We start from the raw sequence: 19,863 nt of genomic DNA, 5'->3' as shown, positions 1-19,863 counted from the left end.
ATCCATCCAGAGATGGTAAAATCTGAGGCTGAGAACATTGACTCCATTTCAGGTCATTCAGAGTTACAAATCTGAAACCTGGTCAGATATTAACTGAGTTAAGAGGTCATATTTTGCACATGTTGCCAATGTCAAAGATGAGAGGTTAAGTCACTGAACAATAATCTTCAGGTTTTCAACTTGTCACAGTAAGGAGAACATTCCAGATGAAAAAAGGTCAAGTACATGAAATAGACTGCCCCTGCAATAGATTCATGTGTTGATGATTTTAAGTCTTGTACTTTTAATATGATGCCAAGTTGCTAAGGATGTGCTACTTCCTAATATTTTACAACATATGACCAAATATCTTTCAAATTATTACTGTAAATTAATAATTGCTCTTCTACACACTGACTAAAAATACATTTGAATTCAATCTGTGTTTGGAGTTATAGAAATACACACCATGGTGATGTCAAGAATTATTTTCATTGTTTATAGAAATCACAAGCATTTTGTTCCAGTAAACAAGAACATCACTTAAGTCTTAGGTTTTTTCCTTCACTACTTTTATTGCTATGCTTGACTGCCAAATAGAATTCTTCTTATAGATTCATACTTAACCACACTTAACTAAAGAACCAGAACTTTGGGAGGTGCATACAGTTACTTGACACAAAGACATGTTAAGAGCAAATCTTGCAGTAGAGTAGCGAATATACAGGATATATTCTAAACATAATAACATACCAGTAGCACTGTACTAAAAGGAAAACATTATACACTATATTAAAGAGTTTGTTCAAGTTCAGAGTCAATAAAGGTCCAGTAGGAATACTCAGTTGCTGAGGAGAAAACCTAAAGCTGATGAAGGCATTGTGAAGGGTTTCCTATGCTTTGACACAAGATACAAGAAATTTTTCTTCCTTCTCACTGCACAATGGTAGCTGTAACCTTGGTGCTGACATAGCACATGGAGAAGATACGTCCAATGGTAAAAATGATGCTAAAATCATTATGTGGGCAGAACACTTTAATGGTTCCTCCATGATCAGCTTGTTTTTTCAGTTTTTAACTGCAGGAAATTATTTGTGTCTTTCTTAATTGAGAGAGTAAAATTTAAACCAAAACAAACTTTTATTTCTACTGAAAAAAAAATCCAATAAAATTATATTCTTGGATGTTCCATAATATTCTGTAACAATTTCCTAATAAACATTAATATTTTTTTAATAGGGTTTGAAAATCTGCTGGGTGATGATCCAAATTTGCCCATGAGAAATTTTTGAAGCTTGAAAAGAGTGAGTCAAAAACTTTAGGGAGGCAAGAAAAGGGTCATACTGGCTAAATGAGTTGGGCTTTTTAAAATATAATCTACAAGTTACATCCCATTAAATGGTATCAACTGGAGTTTTATTATCCACACAAAAGTAGGCATAAACAAGTCTAAAAGAGATGGTTATAAAGTAGACAAAATTTAGACAGGTGAGGAGGAGAAAGAAAAAGGATTCTCAATAATGCAGAGATGTACTAAAAGCCCTAAAGATGATAGTTGCAAACCAGATGTAGATGCATTCCAAACGTGTGCACAAAGTTTATCCTTGGTTTTACAAAACACTACTGAGATGAATGAAGTTTCTTATGATATAAAAGAAGATTAAAAAATTCTTTGGTCATGAAAGAAGAATACAGATACCAAAATGACAGAACAGGGAAAACATTCATATTAACAATGTTAATAATATAACTTGTTGATGAACAGTTGTCTACAATGTAATGGTGCACTCAACTGAGAAAATACACAGCACTATGTCTTATCCAAGAAATGCTACTTGGAGTGTTCTTACTGAGCTCCCCATCTACTGTACTTCTCATGGAATAATTGCAGCAAGACAAAAATGTTATAGTAAGAGAGACTTAATGAAAAATTAATAAAAGCTGTACCGTATCAGTATCAAGAAAGTAGTGTAGTGACAAGATCACATCCAGGAAACAAAACAGCAGTAAAGCAAGGCATCATTCCCCTACCACAGCACAGTAAAAGATTTATTTTACTTCTATTATGCCAGCTTTAACCCAATGTATTTCCTATGACTTAACAAAGTTTCTTTCAATTGATTCAGATACAAATGAAGGTAGAGTCACAGCCATTGCTTTAAGAAGGATCTAGTGTGAAATAACAAGATTTGTGCTTCAGCGTGTAAATTTCTGACTAAATTTCTACTCAAGAAAGTAAATATTTGCAAAGCACTAATTAAATAAATGAGAAAACTTAATTCACATTGAGACCTATTGCTTGAAACTTTAAAATTTCCACAGTTGAACTTAGTCACATTAGGTAACTACACTGAATTAAATCATGACCATAAAAACCAGTTTTCTGTACATTACCTGTCACTGGCACAATTACTTGTTGCTGTCCAGTCATGTTGAGGGTTGACTAGGATGCCCCAAGAGAGGAACACAGAGGTTGGAGTGAGAGTGCCAACTACCAGCTGCAAAGGCTTTTGAGTCTTGTTTCGACCTACATAAGAAACATACAAGTCCAATTACAGGTTACTTTCTCTTTCCTGCATTAGGTAGAGGAAAGCTCTAGCAATTGGATAATAAAGAAAATTAATACCTACACTTCTAAGGGAAAGGTACAACTGTTTTCTCTCTTTTCCATGGTCAAAATTTCTGACATGATTTTGAAAAGGGAGCAGAGATCATGCCTGTGATCTGTTTGTTGACTTATCATTGAGACAAGTGAAATATCTGCAGGGAAGAGGCTACTCCCTCTCCAAAACCAACTGATTATGAAGACAGGAAAGATGTGCAGAACAAAGCTGGCATAAAGGGAGGCAGCTAGCAGGCAGAAAGAGCACAGATTGGGAGGTTGCTTCTTTTTTTTTTCTATCACTTATAATCATACTGGTCTTCAGGAAGACCAACATATGATTTTGATTACATCTCTTATTATGCCAACAGTTCCTAGTTAGAGATTGCAATGATCATACACTGTAAAACCAGGAATTACCTTGATGATCATCTATGTTGATCTCTATGAATACTAACCACACAAATCTGTATTAATAGCAGTTTGAACTGCAGTGTACCTTCTAGAAATGTAACCAGTCTTCATTTGTAAGTTTAAAATTGCAGCAACTCAGATTCTACTCTAATTCTTGGTATATTGTCCAGTTTAACTATTCTCACTACTAAAATTACTTGCTATATATCTAGACTAACAGATGTTCTTACACCTTTGGCTGCTGGACTGAAAAGTCTATTATATGAATGTCATTCTACAAATCAGTTTCTATAGACTGTAGATACAAAAATGAATAATGTTCAATTAGTGCATTGGTCTTTTGAGATATATATATATGTTGCATTTGAAAGCAATCTATATAAAGACCATAGAATTGTTTGGATTAGAAGAAATCTTTAAAAGTCATCTAGTCCAACACCTCTGCTCTGCTACATATAGAGGCTACAAACATCCCTTTTTTCCTTAACTCCTTGCATCAGCACACTTAATAGTAGTACTGATTTATAGATACACACACACGTTACCATTTTCCAACAAGAAACAAAGAGCATTAATATGTCCATGGATGAAGGAATTGTTACTGGTAGATTGGGAAGATTAACTTCAATACCTCAGATCATTGTACTTCAAAATTTTTCCTTTTTTTTTGTAACCATTTGTGACCTCTTCAAACACCAGAAATAGATATTCTAGTTTCCAATTCTCAGTTGTATAAACTTTTTACAAGAACAAGGTACTTCTTCATGTTTTGTAACTAATTGCTGACTAGGAAATACTGTCCTACTTATTATCTTCCCACATATGGAATCTGTACATCCCAGTCAGGCACTTTCAGTGAGAAATATATTTTCAGAGAAATCCAATAAAAGATCCTGTATTCTTTTAACTACTTTAAGAAAGAGAATGTGGTAATGGTAAAATACCTGAACAGGATTTCTTGTTATTTGAAATGCGTACTGGTCTTACTGAAACCAAATACCGTGGCTCTGCATCTGTAAATGAAGAAAGCTGAAATTAGTCCAGATGTTCTATTTACTTAAGAAAGGGATTAATCTATAATTAATAAGAAAAAGTCCAATGTTGAATTCTTGAATGTTATCCAATCTTTGTGATCTTTAGGCATGTTTGCTTTAAGGGTTATTCATCAATCATTGAGAAATAATTGCAAAAGGAATTTGCAATTCTTTTTGACTGGAACACAACAAATAGGTGATTATGGAAGGACAAATATGTAAAATTCCAAGGGAAATATTACTTGGAAAGTGAAGGTGAATGAAAACCCAGGGGAGGAAGAAGAAATGATGGAAAATTTTGATGGAAAATCTGAAAAGTAAAACACAAAGTAGTAAGAGGGAAAAGCTTGGAGAATAGAGAGATATTTACTCTCTAGAGGAAGCTAGAGGAATTTTTCCTACAATGTTTTCTGCATTCCCTTTCAGGTTATACACCTTTGTTTTCCTGTTGTATTCAGTTTTTCAGTGAAGAGGTGATCTATTGTAAAAAGAGTAAAATCAATACTTGGAACATTTAGGTGCACATACTTCACTAGACTAATACTAAGTCATTCAAGATTTGTGTGATTGTCTGCTTGCAGGAAACAACACAATGTCTGAACTTAACTAAAAATACGTCTTAATATAGAAATATTGTCATTATTTGTCATTCCTGAGCAGAACCATTCAGGCTATTTCATAGGTGTTAAGGGTACAGCAACTATAACTGAAATTCATGTGTTTAGTAAACAATATCAAAGCATTATGCACAAATTTAAGAACACAGGTCTTGAAATGCCTCTGTTCTTAAAGGGCGAGTGGCAGGAAGACAGAGCCCGGCTATTCTCAATGATGCCCAATGTTAGGACAAGGGGCAGTGAGTACAAGCTGGAACATAGGAGGTTCCAAAGAAATATCCAGAAAAACTTCTTCACTGTGAGGATGATAGAGCACTGGAATGGGCTGCCCAGATGGGCTGTGGAGTCTCCTTCTCTGGGAACATTCAAAACCCACCTGGATGAGTTCCTGTGTGACCTGTGGTCCTGCTCTGGCAAGGGGTTTGAACTTGCCAGCTTCCCTTCCAACCCTTAAAGTTCTGTGGTTCTGATTCTTGACAGATATACATCCTATATCCAAAGAAACTGACATTGAGAGAGGCAGATGGCTTGCTTGATCTCTTATAATGAGCCCCAATTCAGGTTTAGAAATGGGAGTTCTTTCTTAGTCTTCTGCTGCAATTTAATATTTCTTTCCAAAGTTTTCACACCGATTCAGTCTTCTTGTTGAGAAATATATATATGTCATGATCACAATATGCAAGTTATCAAATGCTGCTACAACTCAATTAGTTTTGAACTGCTTCAAACATTGCCTCTCCCATGTATTAGACTCTATCAAATTGCCAGAGCTATATGCAATCATCTGTATTCCTTTATGATGCTTACATGTGCATAATCCACTCTAAAGATGCATCTCTATATGAAGCATGAAACTTGATGATTAACATAGGAAGAGAAAAAGAAAATATTTGGAAATACCAAAATCTAAGTGTAACTATAATTTAGATAGTGCTACTTCATCTTAGTGCTTAAGGGACAAATTGACTGCTAAGATAAAAGACAGGCAGCAGAAAGGTGACTATCAGTCCCATGAAAACATGAGTTCTGATTGTGTGTCATTATGGTTCACAGGATATGTCAATCATTTACACTGAAATATATTTAAATAGAAGTACATTTTGAAAATTATGACCTCAAGTAAAACCAAATTAGATCGGAGTATAGAGAAACTTGTTTACAGCTGAATTTTACTCATTTTGTATGAACTGTGATAAGTAAGAAAATGATAATTGCAGATTGTAGATGAGGTGCTTTGGGACATGGTTTAATGGCAGGCTTAGTGTTAGGTTAGTGGTTGAACTTTATTATCTTGATCACTTGGTTAAACTTGCTACTGTCTACTCTCCTTAATCAAGGCTGGAATAACAAATGTCATGGCTAAAAGTACCCTTCAGCTGGCACACAACTATTTCTTTATAAACCTCTTAAAGTTGTAAGATCAGAAATTAAGTACATATACTGACTACCTTCAATTCTTTAGCCACAAAGTACTAAAGGAAATACCCCAGACATACTATAGAAGTACTAGTCAACAGACCCAGACCTAATTCTTACTGTTACAATTTGAAAAAAATAGGTGGTTTTGCCAATTCACCTGGAAGGTACAAATATGACATCAGAATCACAGAAACACAGAATCTCAAGGGCTGGAATGGACCTCGAAAGATCATCTGGTCCAACCCCCCTACCAGAGCAAGACCACCTAGAGAAGGTCACACAGGAACTTATCCAGGTGAGTTTTGAATGTCCCCAGAGAAGCTGATTCAACAACCCATCTGGACAACCTTTTCCAGTGCCCTGTCACCCTCGCAGTGAAGAAAGTCCTGATATTTCTTCGGAACCTCTTATGTTCCAGCTTGTACCCATTGCCCCTTGTCCTATCACTGGGCATCGAGAACAGCCTGGCTCCATCCTCCTGACACCTGCCCTTTACATATTTGTAAACATTAATGAGATCATCCCTCAGTCTCTTCTTCTCCCCAGCTCCCTGAGCCTTTCATCATAAGGGAGACGCTCTACTGCCTTAATCATCTTTGTGGGCCTGCACTGAACACTCTCCAGCAGCTCTCTGTCCTTGAACTGAGGGGCCAAGTTTAAATATCTACAGCTGAATAAAGAAATGCCACTTTAGACCAAAGCACAACACTTCTGCAGACACGTGCATCCAACCAAATGATTTTTGAAGCAGAAGAGAAGACTAGTCACACATCTGAGGCACTAGTGCTTTTAAAGCAGTAGCATTCCTGTCTGTAGCACTCATACATACAGTAGACACATGCCTATGCATTCAACGTATATTCTTACACCCTTTCCTCTCACTTCTAAAAAATATTAGACAGAAGCATTCAGTCATCTTGCTTTAGCTTTTAAACACCAAGGTTACTACCACTCAGTGAACTGTCACCTATTATATGAAGTAGTTTTCTGAAATTATTCAATTACTCAGTATTTTTTTTTTTCATAGAGATAGCCTAAAGGACACACACATCACACAAACATACAGGTCTACAACTCATCACAGCAAAAAAACATTTAAAGACTGCAAAGTTGCACAGAAGTAAATCAGCACTTTGGAGTCATTATAAAACAAAAAAAAGCAGTTGTTTGACTAAAATTCTGTAATATTAATTATATTAAATTATTAAAAAGAAGAAAACCTTCACAGCTTCAGGAGACAATCAAGATATAATGAAAATACATGCCACTGAAATATCAAACATATAGGACAACATTTACTTCCATATGCCATGAGCTAAACTATCAAATCAGTGTCAGCAGGCAACTAGCATGCACTGCAAAAAGCTAGCAAATTCTGCTCATATCTGAGCATATTATTTTAATTCAGTGCAGTATTCATCCAATAATGAAATGCAATTGTAAGGAAAACAATGTAACAATGAACTGACTAATGAAATTAGAATAAATGTCAAAATACAGTGTTACAATGCATCATTAGAATTCGTAGACCAGCAGATGCAGAAATCCAGGCAAAGTATTTTCTCATTTCATGTCACAATTTCTTCAGTTGAATTTGCAGCCTGGTAAAGCCTTACTATGGGATTTTGTTAAGAACAGATGACGAAGGTGGAGAAGGGGAAGATCAAAAGTATTGTGGTGTAGCAAGCATAGGAAAAGATAGAGAAGAGGGACAAAGGAGTTGATGTGAATGAACCTGCTACTAGTCAGTACATTTGTCTAGCTGAAGATACAGCTGCTGACCTCCTCGACGTTCTCCAGTCTACTAGGCTCAGCTAACAGTAGCAATAAGAATCTGGATAAGTTACTATCCAGATAATAACTGGTAAGTTATTATGAAGAAACATACTTCCAAATCAACATTCACATTATTTGACATTTTGAAAAACAGGTGATTAACACATCTATGCATTTTTGGTAAGTCAACAAACATAAGAAACCGCTCAGCAAGATTGTTTAGCTAAACACTGGTCTAGCACGCATTCCCGAATTACACTTTTTAAAATGTGTTAGAGATGTTACTATAATCTTTTCCATATATATTGAAAATTCAGCTATCACTTATTATGGTTGTTATAAAGCAGGATTGCCAATTCATTCTCCTCTTACACTGTATAATCTGGTTCAGGTTAAGGAAAGGCCAAAGTATGTCCCAATTCTGAGCTGGTTTTAGAAACTGAAAAGGAAATTAATTTGGTTCCTTTAGTCAGCTAATTGCTGCTCATTCTTACAAATGTTTCCCATCTTCACCCAATTTTTAAGTTTCTCCAACATTATCAACAAATTCAAGGGGCCTGACTTGCAGTCATCCAAACCAAGTTAGAAAAAAAAAAAAGCACAAATTCATCAAGTCAATACTCTTTCTTCACAACTCATGCAGACTTAACAGATTTAAATAAAGGTTTAAGTCAAGCTCAACTTTTGGATGGGTATATTCACCCATGGGTATATTATTTATTACTGTATCTGAATTTATATTTTCTTATCTTTTGACACAGTTTAAATAGCTTCTGTGATCAATAGTATCAGTGTTTACCATCCTATAAGCTCATAAAGTATACTCGGGACAAAACACATCTTATATCCTGATAAAGAAGCATGCTTCTTTGAACTAAACTTTAATGTTGCCTCATCATTGTCATTTACCTTTCACCAAGGTTTTCAAGTCATCTATCTAGCAATGCACAAAGCTGTTCAAGAGATTGTTGCCAGCATTAGATCATTACAAGTTCAGGAAACCCAAAAGAATCCTTTTCTCTTTCTACATGCCCTCTGTAGGCAGTTGGTAATTTATAGATGATGTTACACAATTGCTGGCTTTGTAACTATTTTAGTTGCAAAAGAAAGCAAAAACAAATATCTTAAGATAAGAATCACTGCAGTCAGGTGCTGAATATTTTAATGGATGAAATATAGGTGGATGTCACGCGTTTTACAAAACCATATATCTCCTCTGAAAATGTCATGAAAGATCACGTGTTTATTCATTTATTCCAAAATATATGCACATATACACAGGTAATTAAATTAATTAATTAATCTGCTGACTTCAAGTTTATTGTTAGGGTCATAATAGCTGTGTAGCCCAGCAGAAAACCTGCCAAAAAATTTAATCTTTACAGCAGCAGGATTGGAAATACATAAGTCACAGGCCTTAGATATATATATTATTGTGTAAATTGTATCATCTATTAAAAAAAAAGGTAGTCGTTGCTTCATTCTCCATACTCCAGTTCCAACTGGGGACAATTATTCCAAACATAATAAGGATTATGCTACTGCATTAACAAAATCAGGTGGGAAGAGCTTAATCAAGGAAATGTCTGTAAGGCACTTCATTCTGCTGTGTAGATCTGTACTGTTTATTAGAAAAGACAGAGGATATTTTAAGGGATTGATGCATTTTATGGAGGGAATCAAGATCTATATGCAAAGCCTATGAGTTTTCATTGGTCAAACTACTAAATTAATTATTTTTTTTCTTTGAGTAGCATCTACCATGGATTGCATCTCTATACCATTTCGAGTTATAAATCTTCATAGAATAGACACTTTTAATACTACTAGAAAAAGACCCACTTTTTTTTAGCTATAGAGATTCTGTTCTTCTGGATCTAGTTACTCTTTCAGGAGATTATGTTCTAAAGTAAAGTTTTTTAATCCCCTGGGAAAACAGATCTTTTAGCAACTAACAAATGCCCTTAAATCACCATTTCTAATCTTCACATTTCAGCTACCAAACCAATTTATGATTGTCCCTAAACAGATTGGGAAAACTGATCTCTTTCCACAAACCACTAAAATTGACAGGAGAGGAAGAAGCATTAGTCTTGGCCTAAATAAACCACAATATCTTTCCACATTTGGGAATTACTGCCTTCACATTTTGTTAGCAAAATGTACAAGCAATCACTGTTCACGGCAGTCTGTAAACTTCATCTGCTTTCTGTAAGTCGTGTAATTCAAAGCATGAAAGGACCAACAAGGAGATCTTAAGATGTATGTGAACATTTTTTTTTATAAATCCAATTGTTCTGATGTGAAAAAATATGTGTGGAATCTACTGAAGACCTTTTGCAAAGTGTACAGTGTCACTTAAATCACTAAAATATCTAGAATATGAAATTTAAAAAATATATTGGTTTAATATTACCATGGCAACCTCATCCCATATGAGATGTACTAAGAGTAGAGAGATAATGTAAGATTTTTAAGCAATAAAATCTAGAGGTTTTACATCTTTTGAAAGTATCTTAGAGTATTTTTATTGTCACTCTACAACACTTTATTTTTTTATAACAGACACATAAAGTGTGTGCTGATCTGAGTTCTCTGGCTGCCAGAGTAAAATGTAATTATCGTTCCTGAAACTAAGAACCTGCAATTCCTCCAGTTTGTGCCAGCAGCCAGTCCCTGAAGCTGTGAGGAAGGTGCTTGCAATCACCACTGTCTCCTCTTCACCTTTGCCACACAAGTTACTCTAAAATAGAGCCAAAAGTACAACTGATGTTTCTAGTTTAACTGACCACATAAAAAATATGGAAATTATTACTTCAGTGCTTATATATCCTTTCTTCCCATTTGTTTTATACCAAGATCACCAGCATTATGATGATGACAGTAACTTAGATTCATTTTGGGCTACAGAAAGACTAAAGAAAGCAACAGGAGAACTCTCAGAGACTGAACAGATTTCTTAAATGATCAGATCCTGAGCCTATGTTTTAATCATTTATCAGACAATTCTAACCCAGTTTTACTATTTTGCTGTCCTGCGCATACTAACATAACCAAGTCAAAAGGACAATCAGTTGCCCTTATTCCTCCCTATCCCAGGCAAAAAGACGTAACATTCTTCATGTGGTTTAATCTCTTCCATAAAACAGCTCACAGAATTCCATCTGTAACTCCTGAAATTATGGAATAACCTATAGCTTCCATGTAGAGCTGGACTTGCTGTCCTTGGACAGAAAGGCATAATTTAGCAAAGAGAATCAACCACACAGTTCTCAAAATTGTTTAGTTGCTTCTTGCACTATTTGTAAAAGACATGCACATCTCCCTTGTATTCTACTTCATAACTTCAACTTGAGGCAAATCATCCCATTTGATCTGTAATTGAGTCAATATAGTACAATCTCTTCATACCAGTAGAAAACATTTCAAACAACAAAACCTATTTGTTCTCTTTAAAGGATATTCTAATGCCACTTTTATCTGAAATACTTCAAGGTAACCTTAAACAAACATAAAGAAATCCTGAGCAGTAACTCAATAAAAACAAAAATTTAGCAAGTCAAAGGTTCACTTTCTCCTCACTATCTTGCCACAATTCATGACAACAGTAGCAGGCAAAGCAAATATGTCTTACCAAGTTCTGTTATAGATGTTTTTCCTTCTGAAGGTAAAGGAATGAACTGATTAGAAAAGAAGTTGCTTCCATAACCCAGCACAAAACCTTCCAGTTTGGTGTTTTGACTTGGTCGAAGATATCTCATGCAAACAGTGTCATCTGTTGCATTGATCTGAACTTTCAGACTCTGTCTTTTCACTGGAGGAAGGGATAAAAAGGAGAAGATTAAAACACATTGTCTTGTAATCACACATTTAGTAATGGATGTTCAATATAACAATATAGGTCTGCTTAATTAATTTGCTAGTTGCAAGCAGTGGAATAATTGCACAAAAGAGAAGTCTCCTGGAAACTAAGTATATTTTAAAAAGTAAACCAACAGTCATGTAAAAGTGTTGCTTCCAATATCTGCTTTTCCATTAGTTTACTATCATCATTAGGTGTAACAGTAGTAGGAAAATGCATGAGGTAACTGGAAACAATGCAAGTATTTTTTCCTTTAAATGTGAGAGCTACAGAGCTACAGTAGCATTAGTCATCTAAAAGATCCACAGGTAAAAAACAAACTGACAAACCTCATATGTTTTACTTTGCTTCTTAATAAAAAAATATGAAGTTTTAACATTCAGTTAATCACACTTCAAAATTAGGGTAGAGAATAAATAGTAACTAGATTCAAATAAAAAATGCTGCAACAAAATTGTTTTTTCCTCTTTTGAGCTGGAAATGTAGTTTTCTAGTTCAAATGACATCAGGACACTTAACTAACACATATGCTTTGCTCAATATACTTTGTTCAAAATCTCAAAGAAACTTTTTTTAAACACTCATTTTTATGCAGGGGAGCAGCACATAAAGCATGAAATATCTTGTATATCCATCTACAACAATATATCTTACAACAACATATAGAAGAATCAATCTTTTAGGCTACAAGAATGTGTTGCATCTTCTTTTGGTGGAGCAAGAGAGGACTCAGTTTTTCCTTCCTTGGTACTTATAATTTTAATATTCTCTTGTCATTATTAACATTATCATATTTTCAGAACTGCTGAATGCCAGTGTTTTAAAAAAATAAGTTACAACTTTCCACCAAAATTATGACACTAGGAGTACCGTTTGTATTATTATTTCTCTTCTCATTCTTAAAATGGAAAGTTTTATTCCCAATAGATTTTCAGACATCCCTCCAATTATTAGGGCTGAAATAAACTTTTCATTAAAAAAACACAGAAATTTGCATAAACCAATTTTACCTCAGGAGCTAAATCCCGAAGAGAAACAATGTGTTATCCATCATTAAATAACAGCATGCAGCAATACAGAACTTTCTTTTATTCCTTCTTTTTTTTCCTTTCTTTTTCTCCTGCTGTCTAACTCATTCCTCTCTTCCTTCTTCTCTGTCTCAGTAATTACAGAATGATATTCAAACTTTCTTTAGACAAGTACATATTAATTCTCTGCTATCAACCCAGCCTGCCCTTCTGGGGATTTTTTTTGAGAAATTCTAATGACTAGAGTTGTTGAGATACCACAGTTCTTAATTTGTGAAGGTGATTTAGTAGTTTTGTTGAGCACCTGCAATTGTATGTACACTGAAAGTAAAGACCTAAGCCAGACACTCTATGCCTCTTCCCTTTATAGAAAAAAGCATACAACTAACATTGATGGAAAACATGTGCCTCCATTAAGACCCTTTATCTAAAGACTGATCAAGTAAAAGCACTCAGCCAGGAAACTGTCACAAGTTTCCAAAGGCAACTCAGCCAGGTTCCAGATACTACAAGACTTCTGGAAAACTCAACTCTGATAGTTTCAGCAGTCCTATACCATTACAGGGGAAGAGATGGTGGTTGCTTCCTTATCTGGAAGGTGTCCTAACTCCTTTTACTTTCAGTACATGAAACTGTTGTTTATGTGTGACTTAGAATACTGACAAGGCTCCAAATAGCAGAAACCAGGAAGAGATTTCAAACCTTCTATATATGCTTCATAAATATGCTTAGTGAAAAGTGTCCCATGCCAACAAAGTTTAGAATTATTATCTCTGATTGACAGCGAACTAGATTTGTTAAAATTCTGTGGTCCACAAAACTCTAACCTAACTTTGGAGAGCTGAGCATAAACAAAAGGGTGGCCTCCTTGTCTCAACTATAAAGTCTCTGTAGTGTGTAGGAAAAGAGGTTGGAAAAGAAATTTACCATCATTGTGTCCAACCATTAACTTAGCACTGACACATCCACCACTAAATTATGTCCCTGAGTGCCACATCTATATATCACTGAAATACCTTTAGGAATGGTGACTCTACTGCTTCCCTGGGTAGTCTGTTCCAATGCTCAATGGTCTAAAATAAACCTCCCCTGATGCAACTTCAGGCAGCTTCCTCTTGTCCTATGGCTTGTACCTTGGGAGCAGAGACCAACACCCACTTCACTGAAACCTCCTTTCAGGAAGTTCTAGAAAGTGGTAAGGTCTCCCCTCAGCCTCCTTTTCTCCAGGCTAAACAACCCCAGCTCCCTCAGCTGCTCCTTATAAGATCTAGACCCTTCACCAGCTTCATTGCCTGTCTCTGGACATGCTCCAGCACCTCAATGTCCTTCTTGTAGTGAAAGAGACCATCTCGAAATGGAAGATTCTGGGACTCATAGCCACCTCTGAAAAACAGTCACTTGATGCTTGCCAAAAGCAATTCCAAGCTGATCTGCAAGTATTCTCTTCAGTAAAAGTCAGTTGATGGCCAAAACTGGCAGGACAAACGGTGCATAGCACATCCCAACTAAAAGTGCAATATAAGTGCATTAGATCACTTGCAGTGTTAAAATCACTCTAGGGAAAGGATTCTTTGCCTATAAGGGGGAAGGCTTTAAAGACAGCTCAATGAATCAGCCACATCGTAAGGACACCAGTCATCAATAACTTCAGAAAGTTTAAAATGGTCTGAAAAATTAATCTGAAACTACTACAGTTTGCTTAGTTGCAAAAAATAAGTGGTCGTGTATAAGCAACAGGAGCCAAGAGCAAATACGCATTGAAAATTTAGGAAAATTTATCTTGCAATTACCTATCTGAAATTTCCATCCTTAAAATGTGAAAACAGCTACAGATACTAACAAAGAATCATAGAATCATAGAATGGTAGGGGTTAGAAGGGACCATTAGAGATCATCTAGTCCAACCCCCTGCAGAAGTAGGTTCACCTAGGTCAGGTCACACAGGAATGTGTCCAGGCTGATCTTGAAGACCTCTGAGGAAGGAGACTCTACAAATTCAGCTGGACACTCATTCAAGCTTTGGATCCACCAGGAATAATATAAAGTCTCTTTTTTTTTTTTTTTTTTTATCACTTTAATTAAAATCATGGAGTAAACAAGGAAGAGGGGTTAGAATTCAAAGCACTGCAACCATCTCTTTTTCATACCAGCTAATTCTAAGTGATGGTTCATATTTAGCTACAAGACAAATAGAGAAGTCAAGTTTTCACATCCTACTTTCACAGCATAAGTTCAGTGAAAGCTCTTTGGTTTAGGTCTAAATTCTCCCTAAGAAATCACCATTGCAAGGCAGTCTGAAAAGGCAAAACAATAACTAACAAGAAGAGATTTATATAATTTCTTTGCTATTTAATAACTGGAGATAGACAGAAAGTATTCACTGGGTTAGTTGCATTAAAGCAGTTCAGTAATTCAGTGGTATTTCCAACTTATGAAAGCAAATAAAACCACCTGAGAGTTTTCTTCCCAAAAGAACAAATAAAAGAGTTTTTTCCCAGTAACAGAGAATTAAAGTCTGGAATTCTGCATCCTATGACCCAAAGTACTGTTACAATATTGTTGGTAACAATAGATACAGAGATATTTAAAATTGCCAGCTGGTTTGATTTTCCTCTGTTTCAAGGAACGTGAGAGAATTTGGGTGATGAGGTGACAGGAATGTGAATTAACTGTCTGCTTTCTGTTTCTACCCAAACCCCAAAATATATTTTGGCTCTGTCAAATAAAGTATCTTTAGCTGAAGAGCACTCTATTTCTCTTTCTAACTTGGAAGACGTGTCAGCATCTGGATAATTATCTATTAACTAGCAATTAACACATTCGGAGTAACTGGAAGGTGCTGATATAGCATCAAACTTCAAGAATGAAGCACAAATAAAATAAAGTAGCCATTTGTTTTGAAATAAATTCATCTTGGTAACTTAAGTTTTGAGCAATCTATTTGCCTGCTTTACTGAAAGCAAAGCAAAAGCGATGCTGGGACACGATACTACTTTCACTTTTTCCATGATTCTGCTGGTGCACTTTAAGTATGTATGGTTCCTGTGATCCGACACAGGTCTTTTTTTTGTTTTCATCCATAGAGTGAAAAGCCTTGAACTCTACCCTACAAAACTAGAGGGTGAATACAGCTGTACTATATTACAAAAAAAAATTGGCTTCATCGGCAGAGTTCCTTTGGCCTTACATGGAAACTGTTTTTCATCATTCCAAAGAATTTAGAGGGCATGAAGAGAAGACATAGCACTGCATCCCAGAGTGCTAGACAAATTAAGTAAGCCTTAAGAAAATGCATGATCATCTTTTTATAAGCATCACCTCACTTATAACATTCAAATTGTTCACAGCAGTGCTTTCATTTTCCAAATCTGGTGTCATAGTACTGCTAAGCATGATTCCAATGGTAATTTAGCAATATGCAATTCTTTGCTATTTTATATTTTTGTATCTACTTTGACTCCTTAACATGGATAAACTCTGTTTGTTTGGCTCAAAACCAAATATAGTTTAAAATACGAAACACTTAAAAATAGTTCTGTTTCTATGCAGTAGAATAAACAAGACACAAATTCAAAGACAGCCACAACCACAGAATCTTGGAATAATTTAGAGTGAAAGGGATTTCTCTAACTCATCCAGTCCAACCCCCTGTTCAAAGCAGAAATAATCAGATGAGGTTTTTCAGGGCCACGTTCAGCTGACTCTTGATCATCTCTAAGGACATAGATTCCATGACATCTCTGGGTAATCTGTTCCAGTATTTATTATTCAGTATTTATTATCCTTGTGGTTTAAAAGAAAGCCCTAATTTCCAGTTGGAATTTCCTATAACCCAATTTGTACCCAGTGCCTCTTGTCACATTACTGTGCACTTCTGAAGAAAATCTTTCTCTCTTCCATTCAGGCAGCTATAGACAATGTTAGATCATCTTTCTCATCACAAGTTACATAAAACACCAATGCTCCTAGCTACAATATCCACATTAATAAATATTCTGAATGATGAAAATAACCGCCATATAGACTATACTCTTAAAAAGAGCAACAAAGAATACCTTATTAAGAAAGGGTAAACTAAAAGCTTTGCACAGTTGTGTCATTTGGAACTGAAGTTCCCCAGTTAAATATTTTTTAAAAATAGTAGTTTACTTGCACTCTGTAGACAAGTTCAACACTACTTCAGAAAAATAAGTTGTCAAAATGCAGCAGCAAACTTTGCAAAACACATACATGCATGTCTAACTACAAAAGCAGATTTCAACTTATGCTCACAGGATTTCTTTGCTCAAGTAGCTTCCAAAAAAAGATAAATAAAAGCAATGTTATTCTTACCTATGGGACAACATTTATTACATTGAGGTCCACAGGTATGTTTTTAGGGATGAGCAATCACAAAAGTTTCAGCAGTATACATCCTCTTCCAGTCCTAACACTATCCTTAACCCGAGTGAGTGTCTCTGCTCCAGGCTATCAATTCTGTTTATTTCAAAGCTATTATATTTGTTCAAGAAAACAGCTGAGGAGCAGAAGGAATCATTACATTTTGAAATGCTACTTTTTTCACTTACAATGACAGCTAGAACTGGTGGATTTTTCTTATTTTAACTACGATGTTTGATAGGATGAATAGTTCTTGTCATTTTAATCCTTATTATCTAGGCTCTTTATCAATAACCAGAAACTAGTAAAGGACACCACCTTATTCATTTTGAAGTTAGCACCTCTGTTCCACTTCCACTGTACCTGAGAGAGAAGATGTGATAACATGGTAGGCACAACTTGTCCTATGGCTTGCAGTAATTAAAAAGAGAAGAAAAGACATAGTCAAAGAAGATCCAGACAACCTAAACTCCATCTAACATTCAATGTCTAGTAAGAGAGTTGGATGCCTCTGAGAATATTCTCTGTGTTAAAGAAGAAGCCACCTTACGTCAGCCAACAGGAAATATAGAATTTCAATTAAAACCCTCTGGGAAGTGAATTAGAACAAACTTCTAGTACGTTAAGTTCAAGGCAAAAAGAAAATGAAAAAAAAAAAGTCTTATTTTCATGTAATCATCTATACTGTACTTTCTAGCTTATCTTGATGATGAAAGAAATCTTTCTAGGCAGTACAACCACAATACAAACACTTGGCCCACTTAATTGTTTTCAGAAATTGAGTTTAATCACCTGGAGTTGTCAGGGGGACATACTATCATCGGTTGTCTTGTACTACAAGGATAGTCTGTTCGAATTCTAAATTCACTATTTACCCAATGCAGAATAAAGATGCTTTCAAGAGATTTTAAAATAAATTCCATCTTGTGTATGCCTTTAAAATTCTTATATTTGAAAAATGCCTAAAAACTTTTTTAACCATATCAGCATTGTTCATAGAATCATAGACTCACAGAATGGTAGGGGATGGAAGGGACCTTTAGTGATCATCTAGTCCAATCTCCCTGCAGAAGCAGGTCCACCTAGATCAGGTCATGTAGGAACATGACCAGGTCGGTCTTGAAGATCTCCAGGGAAGGAGACTGCGTGCCTTCCCTGGGTAGTCTGTGCCAGGGCTCCCTCACCCTCACAGTGAAATAGTTTATTATTATTAGTAGTAGTAGTAGTATTAACATACTGTGCACACAAAAAATATAGCATAAATTATAACTGCCCCCCTACTTCTTTCGTATCATGGAGCAATTTTGGAAATTTCAGTCATAATAGAAATTGACCACAAAAGGAGTACAAATATCTGAAATTTTTAAAACTTGCTTTGACATTTTCTCTTTAGTCATCACTACAGTTCAGAATGAAGTTAATAAACTTCAGCTTTAGGATCAGTAAGGACCAGGAAGAGGTAAAGATGTACTTATCAGTAATTCCTGCTTCTACATACTACATAAAGCAATATACAAAGATGAATTTATTACTCGTGTACTGCCATCTCTCTCACCTGTTTTTCAGGTCATTCACACAGTTCTTTCAAGTTCCACTTCCACCCTTTATCTTCCTTATGAGGTTCACTCTGGCTGTTGGTTTAATATTTTTTATTGGACTAAATATAGTAAATATCCTTTTTTGAGGGTGTAAAGCTAAAAAGAGCCTGGATGTAAACTCAAGATCCCACTTCAGATGTCCAAGTCCCATTTTCAGCTTTCATTCTGCAGTTCATTTCAAATTACTTCTTAAAATGGCAAATAAAATTGAAAACAAGCACAAAAACTATTGTTTCAGAATAAACAATGTCTAAAGCTCTGAGATATTAAACTTCTGAAAAATCCTTTGGTCAGAGTTTGAACAACCTGTCCCTGGCTCCTGTCTTAAGATACTGTTTAATTTTTCTTTTAAGTCTTAGAAAATTCTACTCCTCCTTTTGCCTGGCCAGTAAACTTAGTTGTCTTTAAAGGTCAAATGTGCATGCTAAACATTTTATTCAAATAGAATTCCACATTGAGTAATTCAAAATTTTTGAAGAATAGGAACAGAACAAAGCCTATCTATTATTTTCAAGGCATAAGGATTGTTGAAACTCCTGAAACTCCTTCAAGTTGAACAATATTTGATAGATACTACTTTTTAAATCAACAGTACACAAACCGCAAACCTTAAAAGCATGTTATTTTTCCATGAAAGCCTCCTAATTACTAAAACAACCTCAAACTCTTATTTCAGTTCAGGTTATGGATTACATAATTTGCACCAGGATAAAAGTTGATTTGCATCTGATGTAGTTATGATCCCCTGGCTTTAATCTCAGAAAATGTCTGGCTAATGTTTTTTCCAGACTGGCCTGGCATGTCTTTGTCTAGCCTGATGCAACTCCACCTAGACAGAGCTGATGAGACAGTGACTGCATCTTGCCCACAAGAGCTGGTGTTTCCAATCCTGATTCTTCCTCCTATCCAGGAAATTAGACCCAAATCCAACTTCACCCAGGCTGGACTTCAAAAAAATCTGTATCTTGGCCAAGAAATCTGGCAGATTCTGCATAAAAATATTCAATAAAGGCATGTAGATGACAAGTAGCATGAAAAGTGTCCCAAGTTTTCTAGGTCTAACTCCCTTTTAAGCCTTCAGAGATCACCAACTAATGCAAACATCAAAAGAGAAAAGTGGTCATTGGATATGGTTGCATGTGAGGTAGTCATAT

The 19,863-nt window shown here is 35.5% G+C and overlaps 1 protein-coding gene across 1 annotated transcript in view; it reads right to left on the bottom strand.

Moving 5' to 3' along the window:
* The window catches only part of ABI3BP (ABI family member 3 binding protein), a 144,467-nt gene that overhangs the window by 114,136 nt on the left and 10,468 nt on the right, over positions 1–19,863 (bottom strand). Inside the window, exons 2-4 of the mRNA XM_062004165.1 lie at positions 11,476–11,655; positions 3,940–4,008; positions 2,374–2,506 (exon numbers count right to left, since the gene is read on the bottom strand). Coding sequence (XP_061860149.1) covers positions 2,374–2,506; positions 3,940–4,008; positions 11,476–11,655 — 382 coding nt within the window. The remainder of the gene's footprint in view (positions 1–2,373; positions 2,507–3,939; positions 4,009–11,475; positions 11,656–19,863) is intronic.

Source organism: Colius striatus, chromosome 1 (genome assembly GCF_028858725.1).
Source record: "Colius striatus isolate bColStr4 chromosome 1, bColStr4.1.hap1, whole genome shotgun sequence".
In the NCBI taxonomy this organism is placed as follows: Eukaryota; Metazoa; Chordata; class Aves; order Coliiformes; family Coliidae; genus Colius; species Colius striatus.
The sequence above is the reverse complement of the archived record's forward strand: the minus strand, read 5'-3'. Positions and strand labels throughout refer to the sequence as shown.